The 27691-nt window shown below is 43.9% G+C and overlaps 1 protein-coding gene across 6 annotated transcripts in view; it reads right to left on the reverse strand.

The window, feature by feature from the left end:
- Window positions 1-27691, reverse strand: part of ITPR1 (inositol 1,4,5-trisphosphate receptor type 1) — a 355793-nt gene that overhangs the window by 46347 nt on the left and 281755 nt on the right. For all 6 annotated transcript variants that reach the window (XM_023218580.1, XM_023218584.1, XM_023218583.1 and 3 more), the window contains 8 exons: window positions 26003-26203; window positions 24082-24192; window positions 21830-21925; window positions 18726-18848; window positions 17552-17656; window positions 13351-13543; window positions 6337-6459; window positions 843-1018 (listed from right to left, as the gene is read on the reverse strand). In XM_023218580.1, the coding sequence (XP_023074348.1) occupies window positions 843-1018; window positions 6337-6459; window positions 13351-13543; window positions 17552-17656; window positions 18726-18848; window positions 21830-21925; window positions 24082-24192; window positions 26003-26203 (1128 nt within the window). The remainder of the gene's footprint in view (window positions 1-842; window positions 1019-6336; window positions 6460-13350; window positions 13544-17551; window positions 17657-18725; window positions 18849-21829; window positions 21926-24081; window positions 24193-26002; window positions 26204-27691) is intronic.

The following is a 27691-nucleotide window of genomic DNA, read 5'->3' on the forward strand; positions in this document are numbered from 1 at the left end:
ATAAGCTTTTCAGCTTGACATGGCCTCTTCTCCTCTAAAGTCCTTGCTGCCTGTGCCACATGAATACTCCCTTTGGGACATTTGCTGTTGCACTGAATTACTCTATTATTTTGCAATATCGCTTCCAGTTTTGCATGGGACCTCAGCTTCCTTATATGCTCAGGGCAGAAACCCCTGGAAGGCATTTTTAGATCCTCCAGTGCCTCACATGTCCAAATTTTCTCCGTCCCTTCACCAGGAAATCTCTCCAATGTATGGTTTTATATCAGTTTGTCCTAAGAATTCTCCCGGAGATGAAATTGGCTTCTATCTTTCAATGGTAGTGAAACAGCATTTCTAAATGTCACCACTGACTTTTAAATAACTGTCTCTGCTTCTCCTCTTCCCTTTCTACCTGCCCCGTATTTGTATTTGGCCAGGCCCTCTTACCTCTCCCCTCTTTTCTATGTGGCCCTTTCCAGAAGTGGGTGCTGTGTTAATATTTGATCATTTCACTTACTGTCTAAAATCTCCTGTCCCAACAAACCTTTAACCAGATTGGCAAAACTAACTTAAATCTCAAAGTGTTACCACTTTTTCTGCCTATCTCCTGACAGGGATAGTCCCTAACAGTGACAATGCTGATGTCCAAGGGATACATTACAAGGCTCACTGCACCATGAGGAGCTCAAGAGGGAGACGTCCACCTGCAGCGATCCCTTGCTTCTGCTATTTTGATAGTTGCCCCAAACAATATTTTTTCTGGCCTGAAAGCACAGGCCAGGATTCTAGGAACCAGAATGCAAGGCATTCCTATTAATCTGCAAACAAGAAACAGTGGCAAGGAAGGTATCCACACTTACATTGAAAGCGCCCAGAAGAAACAAGGTGGGTTGTAACCCGACCGAAAATATCAATCGTAGAATTGTGGAGGCAATTAAGGCCCGGATGCCATGGGGCTTTGGGAGGGCAATGACGATGGCCAGAGAGATGAGCATGGCTGTCCACAGGAGGCCCGACCAGTGGGGCTCCAGGGTTCCTGCAAGGACAAAACAGGGTTCTTTCACAAATCTGTGCATTCACTGAGTACAGGGGACAGACCTAAAACATGCACCGTTACAGATTCTTCAATAACTTTTTTGGCTTACGAGTCCCAACTCTCACCTCCAGTTCTCTGCCCCATCCATAACCAGCCCCACCAGCGTTTCCTGACCTCCAAGCCTTCACACACGCTCCTTCTGCTGGGAAGTTCTTCCCTTCTCATTCATCTCAGGTCTTAGCTTTGACATCACTTCTTCCAGGAAGCCTGCCCCAATCCCCTTCCTCCCCACAAAAACACGTCAGGAGTTCCCTCCTCCTCCATATTCCCTGCTTCCAGTCATCCCTACAGGACACTATTTCCTAATGGTCAGTTTACTTGTCTCTCTCTCACCCGATTGCACATTCCCCAAGGGAAGTACCTGGTGCCTGGCAGGCACTCATGAAAAGCTTGTTCGAGAAATAAAACTCATGCATGTGTCACACTTCACTCAGAGAAGGTGACGTGGAAGCCTAAACTTAATTTCTATTAAAAGTATGCAAAGGAAAAATGCAGGTCCCCTGCCTGAATCAGATTTCTCCAAGGGAAGGAGAAAGGCAACTTCCGTGTCATGAGCATCATCCTACAATTAGATTATCCCTGCAGTCAAAGAGCTTATACCAATTTTTGTCATCTCTTGCTACTGCAAGTTCTATTTAGAGTGTCCCACGAGACGGCTTGGTTATATAACATGAGCCAACACGGCTAAAAATATAGTTCTGTAAAACACTCATTAAAAAAAAAACACCCCTATTTCAAATGCTGTCACATTTTGAGTCTCCTTCAGATGTAAACAAGCAGCACTACATGATTAAGGCCACTTATATAAAGGAGCTTCACTTCTTCAGAGATGCTGGGATTGTGGCACCATTGGGGAGGAGACACCTCTGCAGGGTACAGCTCTTCCAGCAGCTGCTGGCTGCCCTAGTTCATTGAGTCCACGCCTGCCGGGATTCAGCCTCACTTTAACAACTGTTCCCCTCGCCCAGCCACTTACCTCTTCCCTTTTGAAATCCTTCAAAAGGCAAAGCTGATGGGGAATGGGGACAAAGAGGCAGAGGTTTCTCAGAAATTCAAGAAGTGCACATTGAGGCACATGTGCTGCTTTCCAAGCATTTAACAATTGTTAGACAATCTTGTCAAGCCCTTGACGTTGATGACCATTTATTTAGCCTATTGTCCCCAGTCTACTCTAAAGGAAACTGAGTCTCGGGTGACATTTCTTGCCCAAAGTGATGCAGCAAATGGCTGCAGACCATTTGCCTCTGAAGTCGATGGTCCTTAATCAATATTTTTAAAAATCCATGCATTTTAAGGGCAAAATTTGGTGAATCTTGGCAGTTCATATAGTCATGAAACCACCACATGTAACTGTCATCACAATCAAGATACAGAACATGTTTATCACTCTAAAAGTCTCCTTGTGCCTCTTTGCAGGTGATGCCTTGCCCCATCCCTATCCCCAGTTACTACTGATCTGATATCAGTCCCTATAGCTTTGCACTTTCTAGAATTTCATAAAAATGGGAAAATAATCCTATCAGGTAGTCTTTTGTGCTTGACTTCTTTCACCTAGCAAGTTTTTAAGATGCATCCAGGTTACCATGTTTGTATTGATACTTTGTACTTTCTATTGCTGAGTATATTATAGTATGGATATATTACAATTTATTTGTCCAGTTAACAGTCAATGAGTTTCTAGTTTGGAGTGATTACAAATAATGCTACTAGAAACATTCATGTACAATTCTTGGAGTGGACATATTTTCATTTCTCTTGGACAAACATAAAGAAGTAGAATGTTGGATCCTACATATTAGGTTTAACTTTAAAAGACAATACCAAACTGTTTTCCAAGGTGAATGTATCACATTGCCTTCCCACCAGCAGTATATGACAGTTCCATCTGATCCACAGCATCACCAACACTTGGTAGTGCCCATCTTTTTCATTTGGTCATTCTAGTAGGTTTGCAGTGGAACGGTGTTGTGATTTTAATTTACATTCCCCTTATAACTAGTGATGCTGAACATCATTTCATGTGCTTACTGGCCATTCATATATCTTCTGTGAAGTGTCTGATCAAATGTTTTGCCCACTGTTTTAACTGAATAGCCTTTTTATTATTGAGTTTTAAGAGTTCTTCACATATTCTGGATATAAGCTTTTTATCAGATATATATTTTGCAACTATTTTATTCCAGTCTGTGGCTTACCTATCATTTTCTGAAGTGCTTAATGCCATTTTAAATGGACTCTTAAGATGATCTCAGTATCATCAATGTGACCAGTACAAGGTATGTCCCAAATCCTGAAGAGGCCAATGTAAAAATGCTGTCTCCTCACTATAACAGCAGTGTTAAAAAACGCAGTGCTAGATTCCAAAAAACCAACTCTAGAAAGACATCTTTGAGACAGTTGGAGAAATCTGAATTTGGACAGGCTATTACAGGATTTGCTGTTAGTTTTGTTAGATATGATAATGGTATGGTGATTATACATATTTTAAAATGTTCTTATAAGTTAGAGATATACACTGAAATATTTATGGACAAAAAATCCAAGATGTCTAGACTTCTTTAAAATGTTTCAGAAAATATAGTACAGGGATAGATGAAACAAGATAGGCAAAATTGTTAAAGCTGGCTGATAGGTACATGGTAGCTCATTATACTGTTCTTTCTACTTGTGTGTATGTTTGACAATTTCAATAATAAAAACATTTAAAAAGTAGTACTACATTTGCTTTAGCCATCATGGCATGCTCACAAATTCAGTAAGCAATCTGAAGCTGCCTGAGTTGCATGCTTTTGAAAGACTCTAACTTGTCAGTTCTAAAACAAAGTTGTGGGGGCGGTGATAGTTTTGAAAAGGAGCTTTTAAGGCCACTGGTTCTTGGCAGTCACAAACCTTGTAAGCCACAGAACCACACAAAATCAGCACACATGATATGGCTGTTATATACATTCAAGAGGGACATTATGAAATCTTGTCTTTAGGATGCAACAAATTCTCACACATATTAGCTCAAAGAAATACTTTCAGGTCAACAAACCAGATCTTGTTTCTAGGCAGGGTTAATACAACCCTTCTCCTGAGGATGGTTAGCAGTGAGTATAGAAAATGCCCTCAATGCATCTCACAAAAGGAAAAAAGAATCCCTCTGGGAGTGAATTCATGCACTTAAGGCAATATCAGCCACTAGATAATGGCAAAGGCTTCCTTGGGTCAGATCAGCCTCAGGTCAAATCTCCTAGGAACTCTGATTTTTGCTTTTTGTTTAGTCCATCAGCATGAAGTTCTAAAGCCCATGATTCCAAACCAGGCATCCTTGCCTCCTGCAGACCAGCCTGAGTTGATGGCTCATTCAGAATGCACCATTTTAGAGCTGGAAAGACCCTCAATAGTCATGCCATCCAGGGGATCTCAAGCTTGGATGGGCAAGAAACACATGCTCTGGAGATCTTGACTAGTTTGGCAACTGTTTTTCCCTGGGTTCTGCAGGACTTTCTGAAGCCATATCAAAATTTTCCAACCATGGGCTTAATGTAAGCATCTCTTCACACAGAGGATGACAAAGAGTTGCTGAAGTGGCTTGCCCAGAGTGGCTTGGCAAGTGGGCGGCAGGAGTCAGGCAGACACCTTAAGTCTCTGGACTTCCTAAGTCTAAGAATGCCATGGCAGGAGGCTTGTCACTGAAGGGTGGGGGGCTGTCAACTCCCTGTCCCCAAAATGGGCCTGAATGCTGCCACAAATGACCGGTGAAGAAAACAGACATGGTGAATAATAAAATCTGTTTGAAATACTTTGAAGGCAATGGAGAGTAAATGAAAGCACAGACAAGGTAAGGGTTGAATAATCTGCTGTGAGGAGCATGACAACTTCCCTGAGGTGAAAGGAGACCTGGGCCTCCTCTGCCACAGCTGGCTGAGCTCCTCACTAGCCCTCTGCCACACATACCTCTGCTGACTGGCAGCTGGGTTAAGGTGAACATCCCCAAAGAGAAAACCTTGCAGCCCTGGGTTCTAGTCAAATCTTTTAGACACAGACATGGGCATTCATGCTTCCTGACATGACATTAAAAAAAAAAATCCCCCCTGGACTTGTGTTTAGATTGTACTTTTGGGTGGTGGGGGGGATTCAAATGGTGCCTTCCATGTAACTTAAGGTCAAACAGAAAAGCTAACTCCTCAAAAGGGTAACTTAGGCATATAAGCATTACATAACATGTCATTGCTTTCAGATTGGTCCTTAAACTGACTTATTACCTATACATGTCTGGTCAGTTGATGTCTGTATGATTAAGCTAAAGAGTGGAGCCTGAAACTTACTCCTGCGTGGTTTTTGTGTCTTACGTTTGGGCTCTTTATCCCATTATCTTTCACACAAGGTGGTTCCTGGCAGGTTGTTATATGCGTATGTGAGGTGATCTGCCAAAAAGCTCTGATGAAAAATTTAGCTGGGAGGTGGACCTCCCAGGTGGCTATTGTGGATGTCAGAAAAGGGGCCGTGAATGTATCATAGAAGGGGAGCTTTGAATGCCTGCCACTGGAACCCCACAAGTGAGGATGCTTCTAGGATGCCATTAATGTGTTGAGGGTCCCTAAATAGCAAAATGCCTCCCTCCGAATTGTCTGCCTTTTCTCAGCAAAATGTGTAGCCTGGAAGGAGGTGGGCTGGGGGGAATCCAGAAACACCATAATCATCATGTTTTGTTATGTGAATAATGGCAGGTAGCTCTTAATAGACTAAACATTGTACAGTCTGCAGTCATTCAAGTCCTACCTCCCCTGGCAAAAAAAAAAAAAAAAAAAAAAAATATTCCAGAGATTTCTTACAAATTCTTTAGTCTGAAATCAATTCCAGAAGTGCGGTGTGGGAATACACATACTGGACTGAGCATCAAGACATCTATGTTTTAGAGTTAGCTCTGCCATTAGTTAGCTATGTGACTTTGGCCTGATCTCTTAACTGCTCTGAGACATAGTTTCCTCATATATAAAACAAGGGGCTGATTAAGAGACTTTCTCACAGGTTTAATAGTATCTAGATGCTTCTCTTTCTTTCCTGGTTAAAAAAAAAAAAGGATAAAAATGTTAAATTATTTAATTTAGATTTAAAACTAAATCTGTGGTAACAGCTACAATCTCCTCTTGTCTGAACGTGGATAACTGGGATCCCCCATATTGCACCAATACATCCAGGAACCACAATCGAGATGCAAGTCATAGCCTTCCTGCTGTTTCTAATAGATTTTTTGAAATTAAAGATATGGGTACCTCCTCGGACTCCTTTAAATGGGTAGAAAAACGCCACGAGCAGGTTCATCAGGACGGCCAGGTTAAACGAAATGCTGCTCCAGAAAGACATGTTGCGGGCACACCAGTACAACACGGGCTGGGCTGCAGAGACAAAGGCAAAGCCATGTGAGGTTGGAGACCCCGAGCGGGAACGCCAGGAATGCAATGTGGCCCTTCCACCCGCTCTGCCCCACAAGTCCACTTTTGTTCCCGGTTTTTACCACAACAGTAAAAATGATCGTTTGTTTTGAACTTGGTACATAATGACATCAGATTGGTTTATTTTTGTGTGGAGTACTTACTGGAACAGAAGATGTACTGGGGGTGGAGTAAGGAGAGAGGAAAAAGAGAAAAGTTGGAGCATCTATAAACCCTGTATAGCCCAGTCACAGCCATCAGTTACGGAATCTGGGGGTTATCCAGAGTTCACACATTGAGTTCTCGGTTCCCCCTAGGGCTCCGGGACCAGACGAGATGCCTGGAGAGACCCAAGAATTCAATTAGCTTTTTAGAAGTGCGGGGCACTGGGGAAGGGCGGGGGAGATACAGCATTCAGAGTCCGCCCAGCTGGGCCCCAGACTAGGGCTGGTACCATTTCCACATTCCTCTCCGGCTCAACATGCTCCGCTAACACGCCAGTGCCTAAAAGCAAGGCAATGATTCCTCTCCTGGCATTAAGTCATCTGCCATTTGCCTGAAGTTGGATGATCATTCTTGAGGACAGGGAAGCGAGGGGTACAAGTTGCTGACCTGGTGGTCAGTAGCAGAGTTCCCATCTCCAGAGCTATGGCAGAGAAAGAGCGTGGCAGCAAAGCCATCACAGAAGGGCAAGAGACAGAGACACTTTGGACATTGCTGCCATCTTAATCCACCGTTGCCCACAGGTTATCCCATGCTGGCTGGGCATTCTCAGTCTTAGAACAACAAAACACTTGGTTACAGGAGTGCCTTTTTCCCTGAACTCTTTTTTCAATGGTGCTTTACACTTAGGGTGACGCTCCAAAATAGACATGGTAGGCATAATTTCAGTGTCCATGTCAGAGGCGAAGTTTCCAAAACACAGTCTCATTCCATATCATCCCCCTCCAGAGAAAAGCATGGAGTACGTGAGAATGGATCTCTATCGTATATTTCTTTTTCCCAATGAAGTCATCATGTAACTTTGGGACAGCAGCCAATGACAAATCCAATGGCCCTATAATAATGCTTGTAGCAGCAGCCAAGCCTTTGGGAGCTTCCAACCAAAATAAAATTATGGTGCAATTAAATAGAGCCCTGGGTAATTTATTAATCGCCCATATCATGTTTGCACTTGGTAACAGGCAGTGTTTCCAAACTGTAGAGTTTTAGAGCCATGAGCAATCATCTAGTTTAAAATCCCTCATTGTTTAAACGAGAGAAACTGAGGCTCAGCACAGGGCAGAAGCAGTGGAGATCTTGTTACCCAGGTTAGTGATCCTCTGGGGTCAGCGACAGGCATAAAAATAAATGACCCATGTGACAATTCAATGGGGTAGCCAGCCAGGACCCAGTCAACCACTAGGTAGCAATGTACTTTTTTTGGGAAGTTGATTGCTGAAGTAAATTTAAGCTGAGACATTTATCTGCTCTAGAAACAACAGCTATTGTGTCTCTTCTGGGACTGAAGCCCATTTCTGATCTGGATATGTAAACTCCAGAAGAGGACAGAAGAGATGAATGGCAAAGAGTTGATAATTGCTGAAGCTGAGTGATGGATACATGGGAATCTGAAATATCCTCTCCGCACTAGTGTGTGTATAAAAAGCTCATAAAATGAAGTTGGGGGGAAAATTGATCTGGTAAAGCTCAATGATGGTCTGTGTAAGCTAGCATTTGCTTCAGAGGGAGTGCTCGGTATCAAATGTGAGTGTGTGCACTGCAGGATATGCTAATATGATTGTAATAAATGGTCTTCGACTATGGCATATAGCTCATAAAATAAACCTTATTTTTATAAAGCTAACATTCTACTTAAGTTGTAGTGTTGTTTGCAACCTGGACAAACATTCAGTCCTTCAAATCAATTAGGTATTTATCCAGGTGCAAAAAGATGCTTAGAGACCAATCTTGACGTGCAATGCCTTTTATTTTCTGTGGCACATGGAATTATGTCCCCGTCTACCTTTCCAGACACTTCTCCCACTCCCCTTCCCCATATACTCTGCCTTTGTATCCCAATCTAGTGGTGGGTCCTGAACACAGCCCGTACTCTCCAGCCTCTGCACAATCCCTTTATGTCAATTTAAAAATATGTTCATGAATTATTTGATCCTCCTCCCTCCAAGTGGTACACCTTAATGTCCTTTCCACTTGAGTATGGGCTGGACTTAACTTGCTACTAATAAGAGCAGACTGAAACTGTTGCTTCATGCCTTCTGAGACTAGGTGATATTAATAAAAACACTGCGGCTTCCTCCTCCTCTCTCTCATCAATAATTTGCTCTGAGGAAATCATCTGCCATGTCACGAGGATGCTGAAACAGACCTATGGAGAGGTCCATGTGGAGGGGAACTGAGGTCTCCTGCTGACAGCCATGTAAGAGCACCAAGGAGTGGACCCTGTAGGTCCACTTATGCCTTCACGTGATGGCAGCCCTGGCTGATATCCTGGCTACAACCTAATGAAAGACCTGAGCCAGAACCATCCAGAGGAGCCACTCCCAAGTTCCTGACCCCAAGAAACTGTAAGAAAATAAACATTTATTGTTTTAAGTCACAACATGTTGGGGCAATTTGTTATACAACAATAAAAAGCAACCAATCTACTTTCTGTGGCAGGCAAAATAATGTGCCCCCCTCAAACATGTTGACGTGTGTATCATTAGAACTTGTGAATGTGCTACCTTACCTGGCAAAAGGGCTTTGCAGGTATGATTAGGTTAAGGATGTGAGGTGGGGAGGTTGTCTTGGATTATCTGGGTAGGTCCAATGTGGTCACAAGCATCCATATAGGTGAGAGAGTGAGAGAGGGAACAGGAGGGTCAGAGCCACAGTGGCACAGCATGAGAAATGCTCTACTGGACAATGCTGCTTTGAAGGTGGAGGGAGGGGCCGGGAGCCACAGGTAGCCTCTAGCAGCTGGAAAAGGATATGGCCTTCAAAAGGAACACAGCCCTATCAACACCTTGGTGTTAGCTCAGCGAGAATCTTTTCAGACCTCTGACCTCCAGAACTGTAAGATAATCAATGTATGTTGTTGTAAGCTTTAAGCTTTGTGGTAATTTGTTATAGCAGCAACGGGAAACAAATACATGTCCCCGTCCCCCGGTCTCTCAGGCTGCGTCTATCCAAGTCCTACAGACCTTTCTAGATGCTACTCGATCCTACCTTTTCTCTGAAGCCTGCCTTTCTTGTACTTCCATGTATCAATGCTTGATTACAGCTCTGGTCACAAACAGCTTGGTATTGCAGCCACTTAAAAATATGCCGTTGTTGTCTGTCCACTTCAGATAGTAAGTGCCCACAGGAGGAGTCATAGCTTACACACTGTTGAATTCTTCACTGTACCTTATAGCAGGGGTCCCCAACCCTGGGGCCGCGGACCAGTTCTGGCCCATAGCCTGTTACGAACTGGGCTGCACAGCAGACGGTGAGCAGCAAGCAAGCACTACTGCCTAAGCTCTGCCTCTGTCACATCAGCAAGGGCATTAGATGCTCACAGGAGTGTGAACCCTATTGTGAACTGCACATGTGAGTGATCTAGTAGGCTGTACACTCAAGAAAATCTAATGCTTGATGATCTGAGGTGGAGCAGTTTCATCCCAAAACCATCCCTCATTCCCCACACCACCCCCACAATCTGTGGAAAAATCGTCTTCCACGAAACCAGTCTCTGCTGCCATAAAAGTTGGGGACTGCTGCCTTACAGCATGTTTTCTACTTATCAGGGGCTAAAAGTTGGTTGGATCAATATACCTGCTACATTATAGCAAAAGGTGGAGTGCTGTGATCCTGGATTGGCAGGGCAATTTAAATAACCACAGCCTAGGGCATCTCTTGGTAACATTCTTTCCTAGTTTTTTGTTTGTTTGTGTTTATTTTAGAGGAACAGGCCCTTACTGGAAGGCTTGGACTCCATATATACTTATGAGTGGGATAATCACACGGGAGAACCCCATGCAAGAAAGTGTCAGCATAGTCACCTCTGCCTCGATTTCCTCTTTCTCTGTCTTCTCACTTTCCTAGCCCAGAGTTTTCACTTCACCGGGGATAGGATTTTCAAGAGAGGATGTCAGAGGGAGATGGTAAGAGAGAGGATGTGAGTGCACAGAAGAGTATGTGTGTGTTCTAGTGTAAATAAAGCAGGGAAGAAGAGTTAATGAAGCGCAGAGCAATTGCATATTTTAATCTTGCAGAAGAAAATACTAAGCCCCATCAGTCTCAGACAGACCTCACTACATGTCTGAGTGCTAGCTGCAGATTTACTGAAGAAGAGATGATCCTCTGCAATACATTCAGGAAAAGGTAAAACAGCTAAATGAATGAGCCTGAAAAATTGATTCTGCAGACTTATTAGAAGAGATATAAGCTACTTAGAGGGGAAAATGCATTTCATTTTAATTATATTTCTGATGAGTACATTTCTCCCTCCCCAAGTGTGCAAATCATGGTTAATTCGGTTATTATTTTCAATTTCTCTCTTACCAGCAGATAGTTTTGAAGCCAATTAAAATCTTTCAGCTGACAACTGCAGTTGTGCTTAAGTTTCACTGAAATGAAAACTGTTTTTCAAAAAAAGAATGACTGAAATAAGGAAGGTATTAGCTACAATGTAATATAAGTCTTGGAATAATGACCATGCTACAATCCGTCAATTAGGTCATCTTAATCCCTCACTTCACAGGTGAGGGTCTGGGAGCGGTTAAGCCATTTGTCCCAGGGCACAGAGCCTGTGGGGTGCAGAAATGGACTAGAACTCAGATTCACCATTCTTTGGGGCTAAGGGTCCTCCTACTATTCCAGGCTGGAGACAGTATCTCATAAAAAGGGATACGGAGATATCTCATCTCACCAGAAAAGGTGAAAACCTTTTTGTCATCTCCAAAATAAGCCTTTTGGAGAACTTATAAAATACATACATTATACATAAAACATTTCATAAAATAATTTGTAGAGAATGAATGTATCAGTGTATGTGTCTGACCAATTTCATAGACACATATACTGATAAGGCTAAAATTACAGCTTATTAACTATCATGGAGGTTTGGATACAAGAACTCAGGACTGGCCGGGCGCAATGGCTCACGCCTGTAATCCCAGCACTGTGGGAAGCCGAGAGGGGTGGATCACAAGGTCAGGAGTTTGAGACCCTCCTGGCCATCAGGGTGAAGCCCCATCTCTACTAAAAATACAAAAATTAGCCAGGTGTGGTGGCGTGCTCCTGTAACCTCAGCTACTCAGGAGGCTGAGGCAGAGGAATTGCTTGAACCCGGGAGGCGGAGGTTGCACTGAGCTGAGATCGCACTACTGCACTCCGGCCTGGGAGACAGACCAAGACTCTGTCTCAAAAACAAAAACAAAAACAAAACACCTCAGGATTATTCCCTAAAGCTGGAATGACGGAATATCCCAGTGAAGGACAAAAGCAACAGATACATTTTCTCCTATGTAACATAATAGCTAGAAAAATGAGGATGAAATGGGTGGGGTCTATGTCTCCCTTTCTGGGGGCAGGGTATCTTTTTCCCTCTTACTGCCCAAGCATGGTGCTCTGTAAAAGTTTCCATGTTCATGAGGCTCCTGCAGCTGCAAGAGTCTGAGGAATCTACAGCAGGCTATGAGGACACTCCGATACCAGAATTACACCTGTGTCTCCTGAGGTCCACACCGTGGAGGGCACAGAGGCTGGTCTGCTAATGGTCTCCTGGCCCCTCGGTCAGACACTAGACATGGAGCTGGCTGAGGGATGGATTTGGCCTGGCCAGACTTTTTGTAATGTTTGAAAGTGCTGCACAGGGAGGTGCCCCTTAGAGATGAGCAAGAGTACAGCGGGGCTGGAAGTGAGGTGGAAATGCGACCTTTGGGCGAACCTTCTTGCACCGCCTTCTCTGCCATTAGCCTAATCTAGGGATGCAGGCAGGTAGGGAGAAAAGGGAAGAAAAACACAGCGCTGGTACGTGCCTGCTCAGATTGACAGCATCACGGAGAAGACGAAAGCTCTGGGAAACTGACCTCCAACACGGCTGTTCTCCACCCCAGTTTTACCCCTCAGAAAGAGCTCAACACATCACAACTATAGCTGGAATCCAGCGTTTCAAATAAAAAAATCTGGCTCCTCATGAACAGATAGAAATGAAGTACGATCCTTTTTAAGTTGGTCTCAACAGCCAGCGCCAAGCACAAGGCTGGTGCTGAAGGATCATGTTAAAACCCCAATGGAAACCAGGAACAGAGAAGCCCCCTGGGGAAGCCCTACGAATGTGTTTCAGACCAGTAATTTCCACCTGACTGGCTGGGATACTCAATGGGACTCGCTGCTGAGCAATGATGCATCTTATGTGGCAAATGATTCCACTGCCTGTAAAATGATTTAGTCTAAAATCCAAGCTACCCCGTAAAAGAGAAAATACCAGAGTCTCTGGAGCAGGTGTGCTAGTAAATGAGCCAGCAAGCAGTGTGAATTTTCTGCTCAAGTGAACCATCCCGTAAGCTCAAGGGCCTGGGCTTTTCCCTTTTCATTTTCTAGATAGAGATACCAAAAGAGGAATTCAAAAAGTCTTCCATGGAGCTTTCCAATCAAATCAAGTCAAATTCTGATGCGGGAAGCCTTTTCAGGGGAGTTATCATACTTTGGCTCGAGCCCACTGATCAGCTGCAAAAGTGGTTATGACTTCCTGGTGGTCAGAGGTGCAAAGTATCATAAATGATACTAGCTTTGCTCCTGCTTGGAAATAAACGCACCATCAAGCCCAAGTTTGTGAAATCCCAGAACTGTGTCTCTCTGTGTTGTTGCTGATGTGCTGGAACCCACCTCTCAGTTTCTTCTGCCAATTCATTTCATTGAAGAGGTCTTCAGACCGCAGAAAGAAATCGTTGATTTTGCTGCCTTGTTCGTCTCTCTCTGTAGTATAGTAAATTCGCAGTTTTGACTCCTTGGTTAGGAATTCACATATGCTGGGCACAGGAAAGACTATCTGTTCCATTGTTCGGTCTAATCTGACAATCTAGGATGAAAAAGTGGATGAGATTAAATATTCATCTTTGAAATCTTTTACTAAGACTGTTTGCTCCTGGTGGTAGACTGGGTGGTTAAGATTGAGTATAATATGATCTCTGATTTTATAACCCCAGACTGGGCTGTGTGTCTCAGATTTATGTAAAAAATAGCTTGGGTAACCCTGGAAGAGTATTTTCCTAACTTCGGACCCATTAATTTTATTTATTTAATTTTAATTTTTTTTTTCTTTTTCTTTTTTTTTTTTTTTTTGAGACAGAGTCCAGAGTCTTACTGTGTCACCCAGGATGGAGTGCAATGGCATGATCTTGGCTCACTACAACCTCCATCTCCTGGGTTTAAGTGATTCTCCTGCCTCAGCCTCCAGAGTAGCTGGGACTACAGGCGTGCACCATCACACCCATCTCTCTCTTTTTTTTTTTCCTCAGTATTGACAGGGTTTTACTATGTTGGCCAGGCTGGTCTCAAACTCCTGAGCCCAGGTGATCTGTCCACCTCGGCCTCCCAAAATGCTGGGATTACAGGTGTGAGCCACTGTGCCCAGCCTAATGTTTATTTTTTTTATCTAATCCAAGACAATGATGAACCCATTAATTAATTTATTTTTTTTTTTAGATAGAGTCTCGTTTTGTTGTCCAGGCTGGAGTGTAGTGGTGTAATCTCAGCTCACTGCAACCTCCACCTCCCGGTGAACCCATTAATTTCTAATGTGACCAACTTCTATCTGGATCAATTTACTCTGTGTTTTGTGTGCATATTCACGTGAGGCTGGTGCTGTCCCTAGAACTTTCTGTAATGATGGAATGGTTCTGTGTCTGTCCTATCCACAGAGACAGCCACTAGTCACATGTGGCCCCAATCACTAATATGTGTGGCTAGTGCAACTGAGCGGCAGAGTATTTAATTTTATTTAATTGCATTTAATAGCCATACATAGCTAGTGACGATCATGTTAGAGAGTACACTGCTAGGCAGTGTTGTAAATCTCACCTAAAGCACTTTCTCAGATAGTAACATTGGTTATTTTTCCTAGATGGGAACTTTAAAAAGAGATCTTTGGTTATATCCAGTTGCAGTGACCTCCTACCTCTTGTCAAAGGATCTAAAACATACAATGCATGAATCAACATGCCTATTTACCTCTGGGGCAGCACTTGCTGTTCTTTACGCTGGCTATGTTTGGGCCCCAGGGGTGGATACCGTGCAAGTTTCCTCCATGCCCTTCCTAGACTGGATCAGCCCCCACAGAGGAGGTACTCTAGTTGGATTGTTCAAATTCTAGCACACTTGATTGTGTCACAGTCCTGGGAGGCAGTGATTTCAAAAGGGCTATGGGTTACAGTACAGTAGAGGCACAAGCCTCTCTTCTTCCTCCTCAGAGGTTGGAGAAGTCAGGTGAGGCCCAGGATGCAACGCGCTCACAAGAAGAGCTGGTTCTAGCTCTCCCAAAACCTTTATTCCCTGATACAGCAAGAGAGGTGACTCAGGTCAAGTTGTAGTGGGAAACTCTCTTAGAGGTGAGACAGGTTCCCACAGTCCTGCCTCCATAAGTTCTGGGGGGTGTGTTCTTTAGACCAGTGGTTCCCAAATCTATGTGGAGATCAGGCTGGTTACCATACTGATTCTTGTCCATAACCCAATCCCATTTAACTGGAATTGTGGTGTGGGGTCAGTGACCAGAACCTGCACACAAGCAGCTCCCCCAACGATTTTGGTGTATGCAAGTATCAGGGATCACCTCTGCCATCTCCTGCTATCAACAGCCTGCCTGCTTCATATAAGTCAAGTGGACTACAGACAAGTGCTTCTTTTCACTGAAGGAAGATGATCTGAGGTGTGTATCTGGGTCCAGGAGGGAAAGGAGGAGTAGACAAGGAGGCCTCCTGGCAAGAACTGAGTTCTAGGCTCCAGGGCCACCCAGCCTAGTTCTCTAGAGTGAAGACATTGGGTCTGCATGGAAAGCCCCCGGTAGTAACAAAGTGTTCCTGGCTTTGCGTTGATCACCCCCTAAGGAAACCTGAAGAGCTGGGTGGCTGGCCAAGGGCAGGATTTGAGAGCTAGGGCATGGCTGGTCACTTCTCTTTATCATTTAAGATCTACTCATAACTCTTTTTCAGTAGATTTAGAATCTGGAGTCAGAAGAACACATTCCAGTCCTTCTACGATCCCTCAAAAGCTAGGTGACCTTGTTCACACCTCTTAAACCTGATTGAGTTTCAGGCTTCTCCCCAGTGAGTCAAGAAGCTCAATGAGATAATCTCCAAGGTCCTTTTCTCCTCTGAAATTCTGTATCACAGACATCTAAAGCTTGCCTTTTAAGGGCTCTAGAGGACAGAGCTGGCCTTTCAGTCAAGCTCCTAGGCATTAATGATAAATCAAAGATACTTGCTCACATACACTGGCATGGTTGGCTAATCAGTGAAATGATGTGTTTTATTAGGATAGCCCAGAGACCTGAGACATCAGGTCAGAACACATTCTTGAAAAGTCTCCATCATGAACATTTCATATTGCCCAAAGGAGTCTGTCCATTCTTTAAAATCTTTGTGCCAACACTGATATTGAACTTGTGCATTTCCTCATTAGCAAAACAAAGCACATCATTCCTTACTGCTCAAAGCCTGTAGAGAGAAGTCTGTGTTCTCTTGGACTCTGAAAGACAGTGCAGGTACAAATGGACCCACAGGCTCAGGGACTAGACAGATTAGGATGAAAATTCCAGCTCTGCCATTGGTGGCTGAAAAAGTGACACAGCCTCTATAAGCCTTATTTCACAGCTCCCCATTTGCAAAACGGAGATATACCAATGACTTTGCAGAGGCTTTGTTTTTTTGTTTCTTTCTTTCCCCCAGAGAAAATTATAAAGCTTTATTGAAAGAATTTAAGCCACATTTTCAATGTAACAGCAACACGTGTGGCTTCAGCTTGTCTTCTTTTTAACTTACGGCTGCCCAGCAGCATTCTGTAGATGAGGTGGAGTCTCCCCTTTCACATTATGGTCATCTCCACACTCACAATGCATCATGACACCTTTTTTTTTTTTTTTTGAGACAGCTTGCTCTGTCACCCTGGCTGAAGTGCAGTGGCATGATCTTGGCCCACTGCCACCTCCGCCTCCTAGGCTCAAGCCATTCTTGTGCCTCAGCCTCCCAAGTAGCTGGAATTACAGGCATGTGCCACCATGCCTGGCTAATTTTTTTTTTTGTTGGTATTTTTAGTAGAGAAGCGGTTTCACCATGTTGGCCAGGCTGGTCTCGAACTCCTGACCTCAACTGATCTACCTGCCTCGGCCTCCCAAAGTGCTGAGATTATAGGTGTGAGCCACTGTGCCCAGCCACATGACAATTTTTTTTTTTTTAAACACAGATCTGATTGTAGCGCCCTCCTGGGGAAAACTCTATTGCTCTGGGGATGCAGCCCAGACTTCTCATAAGGATGGCTGACAAGGACCCTTTGAGATCAGGGCTGTCTGCCTTTCCCTTCGGATCTCCGTCTGCACTGAACTCTAGGCCCTGAGCCTTGAAGCCTTGCTTAGCCCCTCCGGATCACCTAGAATCTTCCCATCTCTGGGCTTTCGCTTGCTGTTATTCCCTACGTCCGAAAAGTTCCTCTGGCTAGTCTCTACCTGTTGCATCCCTCTGCTCTTTAGGGTCTGGGTTTAGATGGCATTTCTTCAGATAGGCCTCTGTGACCACCATGGTCGACAGCAGGTCTCTCTGCTGGACTTTCTTATGATGGCCTCCCACCTGTTCTCGTTAATTCGTGATGAATGAGAGGTTGCTCAGTGTCCTCTTCCCCACCGGACCACAAGCAGCAATAATGACTGTCTTGGCCATGGCATGTCCAGCACCCAGCCCAGGACCTACTCTCATATCTCACATAGTACACACTCATATTTCCATTGCTCAGATGAATGAATGCACGCCAGCCCCAGAGCAGGGCATTGCACACTAATGCCTCAACACAACCTCGTGCCCAGAGCTCACTCAGCTTTTACCTCTATCTGCGCCGTATGCTTGGCATAAAACTCCAGAGCTTCATCTCCGTCCACTTGGCCACCAGGTTTCAGCATGCTCTGAAGTTCTTTGTTATGCCGAGCCAACTAGAATACAGGGACAGAGATACAGGAGGTTGGTGTCTCTTCACAACAGGAACACAGAAACTCCTTTCTAATGTTGGGTATTAAAAAATGCATAATAACCAGCAGCAAGCCGAAGGGCAAAGGTGCCACGAGGCTTGCTCCATCCCATCAAGGCGTGCTGTGCACAGGCGCTATTTTGGGAGCTTGGTAGAAAAGCATGGAAAGTTTGTGACCACACATGGTTCCACTTTCCCCCGATGTCATTAGCCAGGCAGGAGGGAAATGGGGCTTTCTGTGTAGCCTAGGGAGCCTCCATTCAGAATGTTCAGAAACCTTCTCGGTGGCAGACGTGGTCGTGGAAGGGAAAGGGGGGAGGAGACTGTTTGAAATTCTTAAACCAGTGGGTGGTAACAGGGACCTACCAACCTCGGGCTCAATATCATCACTGTTGTGTATCTGGTTCCCATACCTGAGTTTAAAAGAGGTGGACGGGACAGGAAACACAAGGCCCCAGCAGGGTTACAGCCTGCTCCTACCCACCGAAAGCTCAAGGCACATCAGCATCCAAAAAGAGAAAGGCTCTTCAAAAACCTAGCCACTTGGAAAGAGAATTATGAAATACGGCATTCTGGTGCCAGGGCATAAAGGATTGCTGTATCCCCAAAAAGGGAAACAAAAGGAAGTCATAAGGACAAGTTCCCACAGATTTCCAAATGCAATATGCAAGGAAGCTGAAGTTTATTTCTTTAGATTGTTAAGACAGGCTCATCAATATTTATAAAAGCCTAAGACTCCTTTCAACTGTCTCCAGACAGAGTCATAAACCATCCAAGTGTCACTGCTTGGGGGTGAATGCTTTTAAGAAACATGGGAATTTCCAACTACATGACCCTATCACTGTGGAAAAATGGAAACGTCCTGGAACTCTGCACACTGGGTCAGGTTGCCACAAGCACCTGTGAGCCGCAGTCTCTTGAGTACAGACAGTCCTAGGTTAAAGTCATAAAGGAAAAGCAAGGGGCACCCTCCAGCTTGGAATTTTGGACCTATAGGGAGGCAGCATCCAGAGGAGGCACAGGAGAGGTGATACCTGATGAGCCAATATGTAGATGTTGTGCCCCACGTTCCTGGGGGACGCCGCTCCATCCTCACCGTTTTCTCCATCCTCAAACTCCACTTCACCTTGCATGTAGGCTTTCTTGATCACTTCCACCTGCAAGAAGAGCCAAGAGAACAAAACTCCTGTTTCAAGGAAGACCCACACAGGACTGGATGGACAGCACGCACGCTGGCTGTCTCCCCTCCCAGGGAAAAGGCTGCTCTGCACTCTCTCCTATCAGGCTTGGATACAGCCTCAGAATCCTTCATGACACTGGCACAGGCAGTCAACACCAATTCACCTCTCCTGTCGTGAGAAATGAAACTCATTCACTCTACTTAGACCAAGGGACATGCTGTGGCTGGCTAATGCCCTTCTTCTTTACAAGGGAGCAATGGCTTTCAAGTGCCTTGAAACTATAAATATGATATGAATGTAGGCTAGAAGCCATACTTTTCCTATCTCAACATTTCCTCCCACCAACTCTCCCTACTCCGGGCCCTTTGACATTTCAGGAAAACCTAATAAGAAATCTATTCGCATTGAGGAATAGCTGGTGAAACTAGTTTTTCATTTTCCAAATTTTCTGGGTCCCCCACAGCCTACTCCAAATGAAAATAACAGCATGAACTAGTATTACCTACTGAGTACTTACTATGTGCCAAGGACTGTGTCTCAGTGTTTAACATTCTTTCAAAAAAATTTAATGGTCACAAACATTTATAAGGTATCAGAGATTCCCCTTCTTTCTTTGAGACAGGGTCTTGCTCTGTCACCACTGTTAGGAGTGCAGTGGTGCAATCATGACTCACTATAGCCTTGACCTCCCAGGCTCAAGTGATCCTCCTGCCTCATCCTCTCAAGTAGCTGGAAGTACAGGTGTCCACCACCATGCCTGGCTAATGCTTTTTTTTTTTTTGTAAACACAAGGTCTCACTATGTTGCTCAGGCTGGTCTTGAACTCCTGGACTCCAGTGTTCCTCCCACCTCAGCCTCCCAAACTGCTGCAATTACAGGTGTGAGCCACTGCACCTGTCTCCTTATTTATTTTTTTAGTGGATCAGGAAACAGAGTCAAGGAGATAAAATAACATTCCTAAAGTCACAGGTAGTGAGCTGGGATGTGAACTTGGCCCTATTACCCTTCACAGCTGCATGACTTGGCTCCCAGACGACCACACATTTGGCTCGTCTCATGGTTTGAGCACATTTCTCAGAGCATTTCTGTGCCTGTCTGTTCCCTCGAGTTTCTGTCTCCAGTTTTTTGAGAGCAAGGACTGGGTCTGCTCATATCTGAATCCTTCCCCTAAGACCCTCCCCAACGCCCCGGACAATGTAGGGTGTGGCTGACATTTATCAAATGAGCACATCATTCATGATTGAATCATTTAAAGAAGAAAGAACCTTCAACCTCTAATTTGCACTAAAAATTATAATTTTCTTTGATGATTCAGTGGGCATTTCTGCCTCTCCCATTGCCACAAGGCCATGCCCGTGAATTACTTGTCATTATCTAATACCAAAGGCCACATATTTCAGTACTGACACCAAGTCAGGCCCTGGAAGTAACGACGGAGACAAGAGAGCCTCACTCTCTGAGCTTGTTTCCCTGCCAATTCTCTCGAATACCAGATCGAGCAGACAACATGTTGCATGCGATCTGAGGCCAGGAGCATACACACGTATGTATGCACACATGCATGTACACAAATGTTCTATTTGGATTCTTAGAACAGTGTTTGTTCCAGGAAGCCTGATTCTTCCTATGAGCCAGAATGATGTTCTCCAACCACCAGGGGGCTGCCCAAGAGCCGGTGCCAGCCACCGCACTGGGTGTTGACATTTTCCCCACCTGAGATAGGTCAGAGAGCTGGGGCATGTTCTTGATTCCTGGGAAGTTGAATGGGGTCCCTGCATAGTCATTCCATCCCTGCTCAAGAATGACAAGCCTTGCCTCCCCAGTGACCCCGAGTTACGTAAGCTTGTTATGTAAACTCAGAGAGGCCTTCCATCTCGGGCTGAGAACTTACTCCCTGACCTCAGAGATCAAAGAACTGGGCTGCTCTTAACTTTATTTAAAAGTGTACATAAAGGGACTTTTGCCTGGCCCCCAAGTGCACATTCAGGTCACCAGGAGGCAGAAATGTTTTGGTGCCCTCATTTAAGTCTGTCAGTTACAGTTTATTTGCGTGGAAAAAAGTCCAAATAGAGAGCTCTGCCCTCAACTCATGTCACTGTCTCTGAAAGCTGCTCATCTCACAGCCTGCAACACTCTCTCAACCTGCAAGTCACAGCCAATTGTGACTATCACCCCTCAAAAATAAACCAGATCATGTTTTCTTTAAAAGAAACAAACAAAAAACCCAAACGTCAGCAACCAAAAAACACTTCTGTAGCTCAGACTCTTGGCACCAAGAAGAGACATGAATTCTTCAGCACTGGACAAAGATATGGCTCAAATACCAGCAGCAAACGAGGAAAGAGAGGAAAAGGAACTTCTGTTCACTAAGGGTGTATCAGGTGCTAGGCACTGTGCTAGGGCTTGACATGAATCTTCTCACCTAGTCTTCAAAGCAACCCTCTGGACTAGGTATTCTTATTATTATTGTCCTTTTATGGATCAGGAAAGTGCAGCTGAGAGAGGTCCAAGCAGGTGCCTAAGGTAACACAGCAAAACAGGCAGAGCTATGGACTTGAACTCAGGTCTGCTGGGTTCCGTAACTACACTGTCCCCCATGAGGGAAAAACAGGGAGGGAGGCTTCTCCATGCGGTTTGTGCCAAAGGGAGAAGGTAAAAGAGCATGTATTCAATGTCATATAGGTTGGTACAAAAGTAATCGTGGTTTTTGCCATTACTTTCAATGGCAAAACCATGATTACTTTTGCCATTGAAAGTAATGGCAAAAACCGCGATTACTTTTGCACCAACCAAAATATTTCACTTCTCTCTCAGTCAGAGGCCTGAATTAAATGTTCCCTTTATACTTCTGACTTTGGGAACCTTCAAGAAAGCTCCAGGAAGCAGATTCTCTGCTCTGTCCCACATATCACTGCAATGCTCCTTGGTGCTACCATCAGATCCATCACCCAACTCACCAGTTCCTTCGGCCTCATGTTATAAAGTATCCTCTCTGCGTTTTCACTGTCGTGCCTGCTTTCCATGATGGCCAGGAGTAACTTCGAGGCATTGTTCTAATTGGAGAAACAAAGGGACAGGAAATGTAGAGGGGCTGCTTGGGGGCCCGGCCTGAATGCAGGTGCCAACTGACACATGTGAGGCATCCTGGCTAAACAGACGAACATTTCACCCCATGAGGAAGCTCGGGGTCAAGTACATCAAAAACCATCTGCACCAGGCAGAGAATGTCCCCCTTCAGACCCCAGATACAAGTGTAGAATCTGACTTGGGACAAAGAGGCACATATTTGTTAGGGCACGTGTGTTATGCCCTAATGTCAGCTGGTACAAGTCCCAGAAGAAATTGGGAATTTACACATGGGTGCTTATGGATACACTGTCACCCTCATGGTGACAGTGGTCAGGAAGAAGCTGCTGCTACATAGATCCATGCTGCCTTCAGGGCAGGGCCTTGCAGGCCAGAGAAGACAGGTAATAAAGGTAATTCGTCCCTGTCTTAAAATATTTCTATTAGCTCTCAGAACCCCTAATATAACGAGTACATCTGACACTAGTTAACAAATGTGACCCAAAGGAACAATATACGCAGGCCAAGCCATAATTTCCCATTACGTTGAAAAACTCCCATGTTCGCACCTCACATTCTGTACTTCCTGGCTTGACTTCATTTTAGGCCCTGGGTCAATGATAATTTGTATGCTTCTTTATGTACAGGACTTGAAAGTTGTTTTTTTGTTTTGTTTGTTTTGGTTTTGGACAGCGTGAGCAGTCTTATTTCTTTCCCTAGCTTAGGTCACAGCAGTTGAGTCAGGATATTATGCTATCACAGGGCACCAATTTCTATAACCATCCATAGATCACTGAATTAGTTGAAAAACTCACTAAAATGCTGACCAGGAACATATGGACTTCTGTTTATTTTGGACTTTCTGAGAAATGGTAGCCAGGTATGAGCTTAAATGTGTTAAAATTAATTCTAAAACACAATTTGTCAAAAGGATTTAAAAATAACAGAAAAAAGTCCATTTAAACCACACACCCAAATCGACTGTTAGTGTGGACTCTCAGTTCTAAATAGTAAAGAAAAAATAAATGCCATTCCCACAGGTTTCTGTGTTCCCATCTTTCCTAATGACCTTTCCTATGACATCCTTCATGCAATGAATACAGCTCAGCCTTTCAGCCAAAACCCTGTAGTTCTAGGCTCTTTCATGATAATGATGAAGTGCTCGCTGCTGCGGATGGCACACAGAGGACAAATCTCAACACGCCCTGACATGGGAACAGTTAAAAAGGAAATGTGTCCAGAAAGGCTAACATGTTTTGAAATATACTTTAGAAACCTGATGCCTACAAGTTCAATTGTTAAAACTGAATCATGGGATTCTCTGAGAATCTTTGGAATCCCTACATAGAAGCGAGGGTTTTCTGGGTATACTTTAGAAGTCAACATCAGGAATGGTATCTCAATTTCTCAAATATCCAAAAGGCCAGCTTGGAAATGCTGCAGGTTTAGTACCTAGAAGTCACGATTTTCACTCCGTTAAGCTGTTTGAATAACAGGGAGTCCAAACGTCAGTGGGGCTTCCACATCAGTCACCTGCAGTCCCGCATTTGTACACAATTCAGAGAAACTCAGCAGAGGCCTGCAGGCACATTTTTGGTTTGTGTAATTTTCCTTATTTTAAACCAACATTAATAACCACCCTTCTGCTAAATCAGTGACAGAGAAGAAAAAGGTATTTCCCTGATTAAATAAAAATACATGTTTTGCGTGTGTGTGTGTGTGTGTGTTTTGGTCCTACATAGGCTTAGCTGTACTATTCTTCAACTGGCCCTTTTCCCTCAAATGGGGAAAAATCAGAAACCATAGAGGGAATGGCGTTTCCATTGATTCTCTGTTTGTGACTTTCAGAACCAAGGCGTTTAGTACTCGATGCTTTGGAATTGATTTCTCAGCTTTGAGCAAGGAATCTTCATTCCGTGTGACCTAACAGTTCAGAAGCTCCTATCCCCTCATGAGACCCTTATGTGGAAGAGAAAGGGTGAAGTTCTGCATCATAGTCAGCACTAGCAACTTGGGTCATTCATTCAGTTTAAAGAACTATCTTTAATATTTAGTCTCATGACTGACCATGTACATGTGCCAAGGCAAAACACAAAAGCGACTGTTTACAAATGACTGTCTTTTGCTTTTAGTTCCTACTTGCCTTCAGTTCTAACACAAGGTCCATCCTCTTCTTTCCCAAAGGATTGATATCATTGAGGATCAGGGCTGTGATGATGTCAATGCCATTGGATTCATGAGTGGCTATGCAGTTCTGAGCAAAGACACACACAGACATTTACACAAATGCTGGTCATAAATCAGACGTCAAAGGCCAACAGGCTGAACTGCTATTTCAACACAATGCTTACCACTCCCAGTAATGTCTCTAGGGGAGAGCTGCAAATTTTCCGTGAGAAAGTGGTAAGAATAAAAGACAGATGAAAATCTCTAGTTTCAGAATTAACAGTAAACAGTAGGAAAGTCCCCATGCACTGTAACTGATAAATTGCTCGTGTCTAATCCAAATCATGCAGCACAGTTGGCTTTTGTTCTTAAAGGAAAATATGGTGTATGACTGATTCTGGGTTCTGAACCCTTTTTCCCCTTTCAAGGTGTGTTCCATTCTCTCTAAATCACTCTTTTCGTATTTTGTACTTTAGCTTAAGGCTTAAGCTTGGAAAGCAAGTTTCCTGTTTAAGGCACACAATATCAAAATTAATCATCTGCCCCCAGGTAACATCTCTGTTTGCAGCACAATCCACGCTGATCTGTTCCTTTCAACAGGCCTCTATTTGGCAGAGAAGCAAACTTGAGGTAATAAGGAAATTCACTTAGATGTCAAATAAAGCCTTTCTCCAAGCCTGTTGTATTTTTTTGTTCCTTTTCATTTTAACTAGGACTACACCATCTGCTTCATGAGGGAACCGGGAGAGGAAAGTGCATCTCACAAAATGCTATTCTCACATTCACAGACAACTGAGACCAGGTTTTTAATAGACAATGAGTTGTCTCTCATAAACCGTTCTCCTCTGAATGAAGGACCTGGCTCCCCAAGTCACACAAGCAACCTTCCCTGGCTGCTGGGTTTAGCACTGACCATTTGAAAGCTCAGTCATCCCTCTCCAGTCAGGATGAAGCTATAATTTGGGATTCAAAATCATACTTGGCCGGGCATGGTGGCTCAAGCCTGTAATCCCAGCACTTTGGGAAGCCGAAGTGGGTGGATCACAAGGTCAGAAGTTTGAGACCAGCCTGGCCAATATGGTGAAACCCCATCTCTGCTAAAAAAATACAAAGATTAGCCAGGCTTGGTGGCGTGCACCTGTAGTGCCAGCTACTAGGGAGGCTGAGGCAGAATAATCCCTTGAACCCGGGAGGCAGTAAGCCGAGATCATGCCACTGCACTCCAGCCTGGGCAACAGAGTGAGACTCCGTCTTCAAAAAAAAAAAAAAAAAAAATACTCAACCCGGCACAATGTAAAAACTCACAAAATCCTTAAGATGCCATGTATAAGCAATGACTCAAGACAAGAAGTTACTGGGTTGTACTCCCAAAATATACCTCTTTGAGAGACCAAAGTCAAGACTATCTCGTCTTTCTTTTCCCTGAATGTCCATGATGTTTAAATCTCAACTATAAATGTCCTTATATTACTTTCAAGCTGTCTCACGTGTAGTAATTTTCTTCTCTCTAGCTAGGCTTAAACACCCTTCGAGTAGTCACTCTTTGAAATCCCCTAGTATTTAAAATAGACCACTGTCTTTTGGTTCTCATTTAACTCCTGCTTTATTGCCTACTCCTAGAAGTCAAGTTAAATAGTTGGACATTCAAACCAAATCAAAGGAAGCCAAACCTAGGCAAGGAAAGAGACCACAGACTGCCCCTCCAATGCCCTTCATTAGGAAGGTTCTGAAGTATCATGAAACACCATGGCTATTTCTCAACTGCTGGAAGACAGCCTCCTGTCCTACGGACTCCCTAGGCCAACAGGCACAGGCTTCGTGATGTCTGAACTAGTTTCTGTCAACATTTTTAAAATAGGACACTTTTTTCCCCCATCCCAAAACAGAAATTTAATTACCTGGTTCTCATGGCAAGGTCCTTGACAGTATTCGGTCAGACTTTCCAGGGTTTGGTTGATAAGTGCTACGTTCTTTTCATTTATATACAAGCCCAGAAGACCAAGGCCTCCAGTTGTGCTTCCACAAATACAGTCCAGAAACTGCAGCGTCTCACATACCAAATTGTAGTTGGTCTTGTTATTTTGGCAACGGAGGAAGTTCTGCAATTGAGTAGTCCCCAGGTTAGGGGAGCAAAGGCAGAGAAAAGAGGGAAACGTTATTCATCCTGCCATTTTGATAGCCTCTCACAGGTTGGTAATTATACAGAGAGATGCCACGTGGGAGAGCATGGAAGAGTCAGTGTACTCCCCCACCACCACGATGGTAAGCCCATGGACTTGGTGTACGGCAATGGCCTTCAACATTACGCAACCTGCTCTCCAAGGTGTCAGTATATGGAATGCAGTGCAGTTGACTCCTATCATCTTTTTGAGTCCTCGTTTCTCCATTCATTTCTTATCCCTTCCTCACTCCTGCCCACCCCAGCTTCCATCAGGTGCTAAGTTCAGAGGCATCTGACATTTCCAAGGGCAGTGGTTTTGTTTAAAGATGATGGTGTGGTCTGAGTGCTGAATGCCCGGAGCCCAGCGCTGGGGACGGTTCACCATAAAATGGGGATGTGATCAGCTGGCTTACTCCGAGTGCCACGTGGAGGGAGCCGAGATTACTTGTTTGACCATTTCTATGATTAAGGGAAGGAGTGAGTGTGAGTAAATGTGTGTGTGCTTATGTGCACGTGCCTGAGAAGGTATTCTCCAGGTGAATTCCAAATGTAAACAAGAGGCACAGATAGGAGCAAGACACTTCCTCAACAAAATTTAAAAAGCCACATTTGCCCAACTTGAGAAATAGAGTATTTTAATGAGGAGATTTTTTTCAGAGGCTCCAGTAATCTGTTCTTAAAAAGAAGCAAAAATTAATTATGTATGTTCTCTTTCTCAGTTACCAAAGCGACATGATTACTGTAAAAAATGGGCAATACGAAAAGATACAATGGACATGATCTTTGACCCAATAATTTCCACTTCTATGAAGTATTCACTTCTACTCACAAAGTCTGTATTGGATGTTCATTATAGTACTGTTTGTGACAGTGAAGAACTGGAAACAACCTAATTGCACACCAATTGAGGAGTAAATAAATTACAGTGTATCTATATCATTTAATATTATAAATTAGAAACACTGAGTAGATCCATATGTGCCAATATGGAAAGATCTCTAGGATACACTGTCAAGTTTTTTCAAAAAGGCATACAGATTAATATCTAACAAATGTTCCCATTTCAATATATAGAAAAGGACTAAAGGATACAGTCTAAACCAATAACCAATTCTCTATGGATGAAAGAGAGGCAACTCTTGTAACTAAATACTTATATTCATTTTGTCTTTATAAAAAGAATATATCCACACATTCCTTGTGTAATTAAAACATTTGTAAATGCACAGGTTAAGAGCTGGTAACCAAGTTCAGTGCTTGACTCATCACCAAACTAACCGCCTCCTTTCTCCCCACTACAACTTAACCCAAATCCCTTTTGCTTCATAACAAGTTCAGGTCCAGGTGGGAGGTGGAGGGAGAATAGATGATTTGGGACTGTGTGTTTCTCAGTCAACTCAACTGTTTCTCTAAGGGAAACCAGAGG

The sequence above is a fragment of the Piliocolobus tephrosceles genome, chromosome 2 (assembly GCF_002776525.5).
Source record: "Piliocolobus tephrosceles isolate RC106 chromosome 2, ASM277652v3, whole genome shotgun sequence".
Taxonomy (NCBI): Eukaryota; Metazoa; Chordata; class Mammalia; order Primates; family Cercopithecidae; genus Piliocolobus; species Piliocolobus tephrosceles.